Below are 8,582 nucleotides of genomic sequence, written 5' to 3' on the forward strand. Positions count from 1 at the left end.
TATATATATATATATATATATATATATATATATATATATTACTAATATATCAATCAACTTGCTGCGTTGATAGGAAAATAACACAAATAAAGAATTTGTATTTTTAAGATAATGAAAGAAAATTAACTATAAAATTAATATAATTTTGTGAAAGAATGAAGAAGATGGCACATGTATAGCTCGTTCACTTATTCGAAAAAGTGTTATAAAACTGATAAGATATAAAATTTATATTATACTAGTTTAAATTTTAAAAATTCATGACATAGTTTTAAAGAACAAAAAATTCAAAAAAATTAGAGCAAATAAAAGTCAGTGTGGTAATTAATAATCTTATGGTAATCGCAATCTTAAATCTTTATTCCAGAAAATAGAATCTTTATTCCAAAAAAATAGTATGTTTCACTTTGGAACTATCCTCAGCAATACAATTTTAAAATATCAATTTTAAAATATCCATTCATGTCCAAAAAAAAAAATCGCCATCAGATTAACAGATTTGATGTTGTAATCCTCCAAGCATAGAAGAAATTTGTCTCGATATTGAATCAAAATCAATTAAAATTTATTATTACTAAAGAGTATTAAATTAAAAAACGCATGTTGATCGCAGCTCGAACGAAACATGACTCAAGTTTTAAAGAATAATTAAAAGTATAACATGGAAAGAAAGTAAAGAAATTATATATTTAGAGGAAAGCCCCCTATTATGGCGCCTAATATGAGATAGCGTTTCTGCTAAACTAATAAACGCTATCTATTGATTCCATTATGAATTTATTGGATTGAAAACTATTTAGTAGAAAATTCATTATTAGATCATGCCTATAATCATTGTAAAACAAGATTTTAGAATTTGGATATCTTCAAATTTTATTGAGATAAGTCCTTGTTTATTATTTAATAAATAAATATTTGGCAATAAATTCTTTATGTATAGAGTAAAGTCGTACTAATAGGAAAATACTGGATATGTTGAATTGTTTAATTACAGAAGTTAGATTTGATGATCGTAAAATCATAAGGCGTGGAAATCGTAATATGAGATAGCCAGGTATTTCTAATATGAAATAACCCATGCTCCTATGTTATAGTGAAAATTATTGTTAAAGTATAAATTTTACAATAATAAAATTTATGTTATTGTATAATAATAAAAAAAACCGGAGTAAACATCGAGTGCCTATTTCTACGATGTTTGATTTCTGAAGAATTCTGGATATAATCGCATGCTCATTTTCGCGTACGCTGGCTGTGTTTATATTTTAGAAATTAAATAAAATTTTTAATTGCAATACTGATATACTTTGTATTTTACTATCGATTTTTCGGGGCATCTCATATTAAGATCACAATTGTTTGACTTTGTGATTTTTTTACTCATTTTTTACATTTCTTTAAAAAAAAAATGGAATTTGAATTAAATTTTATATAACGTTATCTTAAAGCTTATTAAATTCCCTTCAAAATGATTCATTATTTTTTTAAATTCTTCCTATAGACTTCTAGCATTTATCCAAAATAAATTCGGTATCTCATAATAGGGGCCTTTCCTTTACTATTCTGATTGAAACATTGTTTTAATTCAAAATTTTGAAAACGTTGTACTAAAAAGTTGCTAATTTTGAGATAATTATTTTTTCATTAGCAGCAACTGATCTAAATCTGAATCGAAATGACATGTCGCAAAGAAGAAGTCAAACCATTTCAATGATTGTACAGAAACAGCGTCAATAAATAGAAATCATTGGTAGGAACTTTATAGGTGCGATATTGGTTCGATAATACGACATCGTTTACGATCTAAATCTCCCGCATTGGAACTACTATTTGAAATCGTCTTTCTCCTGGGATTTCATTCCTAGTCGATTATTCTATTTATTTGTTTTGGTAAATTAGAATTGACAATGCATGTCACTTTATATTGCGATACAGAATAATGCATTCATTTATAACTGTTACTCTACAATAAATAAAACAAATTACTCCTTTTTCTTTTGGATGCTTATAAAGTATTTTGATAGAGAATCAATGATTGAGTGAACAATTTTAGAAAACTGTACTTTCAGTTACAGAATGCTGTTTCTGTTGGGAACATTATGTAATAATAGAAATAGTAATTACGTTTTTCAAATAAAGGAATCCGCATATGTGAAGGAAAATCTAATCTTTGAAAAATCGTGTCTTTTCTTTAGTATAGAATAGTTCCTTGAGTTTTAAAGCACCTTTTTGTTCCTGTTTGATAGCTTTTTGTTGCAAATAATGACACTAAGTTTTAAATGAAGAGGATTCGCAAACTTATTTCCTTTAGTTTACTTAATATTATGATTTTTAATTCTAGTTTGTCAACACTTTTTAAACTGTTTGTCTTTTAACTTTCTTTGTTTAAGGTTGATATTTAACAAACTAGGAAAAGTTTAAATGTTCCAGTAAAAAATGCAATATAACTTTAAAATATTTGTTTTTTGTTTTACAAAAATAATTATTATAACTTTTGTATAATTACTTAAAAAAAATTTTTTTTAATAAAAGATTATTAGTGTAATTAGTTATATTTTATTTAAATTTTATGTAAACATGATTAAACATTATATACATTATATACATTACTCAACAAAAAGTAGAAGACACATTCAAATCGAAGACACGTTCAAAATTGCAATATTTAGATCGATAAAACAATCGATAAAAAATCATCGAGGACAAAAAAAATAAAAAAATATTTTAAAGCTTGAAAATTATATTTTATATGTTTTTATTAATCGTTTTAAAAAAAATTTTTATCTTTACAGTTTTATATTTTTAAAAAGATCACATTGTTGTGTTATATTATTTAAAAATTATGTACAATCAACAATTTGCAAATCGAAAAATTTTTTTCTAAAAGATTTAATATTTTTACAAAAAAAGTACAGAGTTTTTTCTACCAAATGATGTTTTAAAAGTTTTTGTACAATTTTTCTTGAGTAAATAATGCTAACTATGAAATTAAACCTGCATTTTTTATAACCAACATTAAAATTGAATGAAAAAAATTAAAAAGGCATTTTGTAGAAACTAGTTTTACTTTAACATACTTTTGATTATTTTGTAGAATTGAGGGAATAAAAAATTTTTGCAGTGATTTTTTGTTAAATTTCAATGTTGGTTATAAGAAATGCATGTTTAGCTTCAAACTTAATTCGGGTAAGGAAAATTGTAAACAAATTTTTAAAAAAGGCATTTTACAAGTAAAACTTTTTATTTTTTTGTAAAAATTTTAATAAAAAATATTGAGACCTCGATGGTATAGCGGCGACAATGCTCGCACGAAATGGATTCAATATCCGGCTGAAGTACAATATTTTTCGAAACGCAATAAAATTATTTATAGATTTTAAGATTATTATAAAGATGTCTATGAGCATCAGTATTATTAAATTGCTTATCAATTTAATTTGTAATATTATTACTTTAGTTCTGATTGCGTTTCAAGACTGAAAATAATTTCAGCGTGCAGTTTACGGGATTGGAATTATTGTTCATAAATTCACGGAATTGTTTTCAGCATTATGATCCAACCGCTTAGCCTTTATTTTTTAATTATTGTGTTGTTCGCAGTCAAAATGATATTTAATTAATATTAAAAATATTAAATTATTTGAGAAAAAGTTTTTTATCCAAATTGTTGCTGTAGATTGTTGAATGTACATAATTTTAAGGAATATAACATTGTGATCTTTATTAAGATACAGAAATAAATAAAGATACAAATTTGTTGAAAAACGGCCAAAAACATGTAGAAGTTTTAAACTTTAAAATGCTCTTTCATTTCTTTGTCTGTGATGATGTTTCATCGAGTTTTGATAATCTGATTCTCAAAATAATGCAATTTTAAGCGTTTTGAAAATATTTCCTATTTTTTGTTGAGTACATTCTACATTATTACCCAGTTTTTTAAAATTATTATTTCTGTAAAAATACAAATAATTAATCAGCAATTCGTAAATTGAGATACATAATTTGTAAGAGAGTGAATTTTACATATATAGTAACGTACATATAGTACTTGTTGTAGATATTGTACATAATGACTTAGAATGATCATAAATTCAAAAAATACGCAGGAAAGGAAATGGTAGATTATATCGCCGATTATCTGAGAGACATCCGTTCTCGACGAGTATATCCAGCGGTCTCGCCGGGATACTTGAGAAATGTTCTGCCGGCGTCGGCCCCTGTAGACGGCGAGTCCTGGGAGGACATATTCGCCGACGTTGAGAAATGCATTATGCCGGGTGTGACGCACTGGCAGAGTCCGCACATGCACGCCTACTTTCCGGCTCTGAATTCACCTGCTAGTCTACTGGGCGACATGCTGGCTGACGCAATAAACTGTCTGGGTTTTACGTGGGTAAGCACAATTTTACATTTATTTTTAACTGTTTAATATTTAATATTTTCGTATTTAATATTAAGTAATATGTTTTTAATCAAATATTATTTTTCGTCATTTCGCAAACAATATTTAACAATATGTTTTAAATTAATTGAGGTATCTTTTGATTAAAATTTGAAATTATAATAGAATATTTTTGCACAATATTTTTTTCAGAATAAATTATCATTCCGAATAAATATTTGCATTAATATAATTTATAAAATCTATATTTTTTATAATTTAAAATTTATCTTATAGAAGAAAATCATTTATATTGTGCCCTTTAAAGTTTGAACAAAATTATAACAAAAATATTGAAGAGAGAATATTTACATCATATTTTACATCATACTTTGGTTTACATATTAGCAATAAAACAAAATATTTTTACAAAAATAAATATTGAATTATTGTTTATATCAGATTAAAAAGAAGTAGATTTCGGTACAATTTGAAGACCGGATGATTAAATTGGGTTCCTAAATCCTAAATCATACTTTTAATAAATAATCATTAATTTTTACAAAAAACGATCTCTTCCCTTAAAATTCAACGAAAAATATCTATGAATAATTTTTAGCAAGTTATCTTAAAAAGACTTAATACAAATATACTTTTCCTTATTCAAATATCAAAATATAATAATTATAAAGTATTATTCAATTACTTAATCTTAATATATTTTATCTTAAATGTAGGTATAATGATAAATATGAAGTGACTAGTGACAGGTATTATTCAACTATTTAATTTTAATATATTAGTTTAAATGTAGGTACAATATAAAGATCAGCGACAAATATGATTTATCTATTGTAACTCTCTCTATTTTTATAAATATGCCAACAGCAACATAACTTACAAATATTTTGCTAATTTGATGCTATACTAAAAAAAAATTTAAATATCGATTATAACTGAATACTCTACATTATAATTCAATTACTTATCTTATATTGATAACCTTATATAAATAAATTGTACGAAATCTTAGATCAGACACCAATTAAAATCAATTTTGAATATCACTCATAAACGGATAACTCGAAGAGTTATCAAAACAAAAATGAAAATACTTAAGCTATGTTACTAGCATTATAACTGTGTTACCTTTAAGAAAAAATGTTTTGTTTCGAAAATACAATGGAAATATGATTTAACCATCGGTACGACTCTACATATAGTTGCGTTTTTAATTATCTCTTTTTTAATTAATAAAAAAATTATATAAACATTATTATGCGAACAATTTTATCCTTTAACCTTTAAAATCTATAAAAATTGAAATGATTATCTTAATATGATGTTAAATTTAATACTATTATTTTTCATAGGCTTCTAGTCCAGCGTGTACTGAGTTAGAAACGATCATTATGAATTGGTTAGGTAAAATGATCGGTCTACCCGAAGATTTTCTTCATCAACCGGGCGGCTCCGGTGGCGGTGGCGTCATACAAACGACAGCTTCAGAAGCCACGTTAGTGTGTTTGCTTGCAGCCAGAACTAGAGCTATTAGAGACGTGCAGGAGAACGATCCTGACTGTTTGGCAACAGAAATTAATTCGCGTCTAGTTGCATACTGCTCGGATCAGGTTTGTAGCCATTATTTTATGCTGAAAATAATGAGTTTATAAATGTACCTAGATGATCAAAAGTAGCAGTGCAAATTCTCATGATGTTTTATTTAAAAATATGTGTGTGCGACCACTGGGAGCAATCGCGAAAGTAGCAAGCAGAAATAATGAATGATAATAGAAGAACGTTGAATACTGCGTATTGCGAATGAAAATTTTAAACTTTTAGCATTCCTTTGAGAGCTTTTTAAAATGCACTTGGATATTATATGGATGAACGGAGATATTACTTTTTTATTTTCCCCTATTAATAAACATTCTGAACTGTATATCAGTAACAGTGAGTTAGCGGCTACATGTTCATATAAATTTCTTTTTATATTTTGGTACGGGAAGCTTGGCCCCAAAGTTTACCTTATTTTAGTTGCACACTGTATATATTTATGATGTTCTAATATTTAATATTTTTAATATTTCAAGGAAAAAGTCTGAAGATACAAATGATCTAATTGTGTATATTAAAGATTAACAATTAATGGTCATATTACGTAATTTATTAGAATCTGCGAGACAAAAGTAAAGAGTTTAATAATAATTAAAAAATTTTTATCTGTTATAAAATATTTTTATTTGTTTATAGGCACATTCAAGTGTGGAGAAAGCTGGCCTTATAGGACTAGTTCGAATGCGATATATTAAATCTGACAGTGAATTAAGCATGAGAGGAGATGCTTTACTTGAGTCACTAACACGCGACCGAGCTGAGGGTCTGCTTCCTTTCTTTGTAAGTTTTGCTAATATTGTTTTTCTTAAATATATATATAATCTGAATATTCTGATAATTTTGACTTATTGCATTTATTTTTTTCTACATATAATATCATTGGTTTTTGAAATTTTATTAAATATATGTAATCTTATTTTGCTCATAATTTCCAAATTTATAATTTTATGCATAGTATAATATTATTAATATAACATGTTATTGTTCTGCACTTTATTTGTTTTATAAGAGGAATGTTCCTATTAATATATTCTTTCTAAGCTTTATTATTCTTATTTTCCTATAAAATCCTCTTATTACGAATTTGTTATAATACTCCGCTGTCACGTAGAAGTCGTAGCGAAAGTAATAATACAGTAGCTTTAATAAAAATATAGAGACAACGAAATCCGCGATTACTAACGTTGTCGGCACAAGGGCTAGTAATCTAAGTATAGGTATGGACGGACCGGTGCGCCAATTATAGACGTATTCCCTGCAAGTAGTAACGGACGCACGGGTTCGGCGAACAAAGCCGGATCGACGTCGCACTAGTTGGTCCCATAGGAGCTTTTTAGCTCCTAATTTGAGTCTAAGCCTGTTTAGAACGAAAAATATTTATAATCGTGATTTTTCGCAATGTAATAATATAGCCTGAATTTATTTCGCTAATTATATTTTTTACAATAGATATAATATCTATGTGACAAAATGTGGAAAATATTTCTTCTTAAAATTTGTCTTTAAAAACAATAAAGAAGTTATGACAATAATACGTAACATTAATAAAAGTAAAAAAAAATTAAATTTGAAATGAATTGGGTTACTGTGAATATAATTTTATTGTGATATTATTATACGTGCGTTTTATATAGTTTCAAATGTTATCAGACATGTTATGTTTTTGATATAAAATCTGTATTTTTTAAATATTATATGTTTTTAGTGTTATAAGAAATATACTTACTTACCCGCAAAAGAAACACAAAAAGGGACACTATTAGATTAATTTTTCAATAGCGGTAACTTAGCGAAAAAAATTATCGTAGTGAAATAAACCAAAGCTCAAATTAAAGCTTAAACTTTCCGTTTGATAACTATGAGAATAAAATTTGAATTACAAAATGGTGGACAATGAAGACAGACATTGAAAGATAGGAAAAAATATTTCTTCTTCAAACTGTTGCATTGCTCAGAAGAATTGGCTGTCAAGCATAAAAGTATATGAGTCTTTAAGCTCATTTATTTCCAAACAAATTTATATGGTGAATACTTTTCCACAATTTTTTTGACAAAATTATAAAGAAGTTTTAAAGAAGTGTTACAAAACGAAGAATTTTTCCTTATAACTCAATATAACTAAAAAACTAACTATTTAAAAAATTTTCTTTTCTACACAATACATCTACAGAAGACTACTCTGTTATTTATGTAGGTATGCGCAACCTTAGGCACAACTGGTGCATGTTCCTTTGATAATCTGAAAGAAATTGGACCGATATGTGAGTAACGAAAATTTGAAATTATTATTTGAATATACTTTTGAATGTCAATTTCAACATTATTGCTAATTCTTTTGGAGTACATCAAAACGTTATAACGGTTTGCAAATTTTTTATGCAATTATTGCAGGTCAACAAAATGGTTTATGGTTGCATGTTGATGCAGCCTACGCTGGTAGCGCTTTCATATGTCCGGAATTTCGAAGTTGGCTTCAGGGAGTAGAGTTCACTGATTCTATTGCCTTTAATCCTAGCAAATGGCTCATGGTCCATTTCGATTGTACAGCTATGTGGTATATATATATATATATATATATATATAT

At 26.7% G+C, this 8,582-nt stretch overlaps 1 protein-coding gene across 1 annotated transcript in view; it reads left to right on the top strand.

Moving 5' to 3' along the window:
• Positions 1 to 8,582, top strand: part of LOC105622639 (histidine decarboxylase) — a 15,939-nt gene that overhangs the window by 2,424 nt on the left and 4,933 nt on the right. The window contains exons 2-6 of the mRNA XM_012204054.1: positions 4,107 to 4,393; positions 5,755 to 6,012; positions 6,635 to 6,778; positions 8,193 to 8,259; positions 8,390 to 8,552. Of these exons, the coding sequence (XP_012059444.1) occupies positions 4,107 to 4,393; positions 5,755 to 6,012; positions 6,635 to 6,778; positions 8,193 to 8,259; positions 8,390 to 8,552 (919 nt within the window). The remainder of the gene's footprint in view (positions 1 to 4,106; positions 4,394 to 5,754; positions 6,013 to 6,634; positions 6,779 to 8,192; positions 8,260 to 8,389; positions 8,553 to 8,582) is intronic.

Source organism: Atta cephalotes (genome assembly GCF_000143395.1).
Source record: "Atta cephalotes unplaced genomic scaffold scaffold00047, whole genome shotgun sequence".
In the NCBI taxonomy this organism is placed as follows: Eukaryota; Metazoa; Arthropoda; class Insecta; order Hymenoptera; family Formicidae; genus Atta; species Atta cephalotes.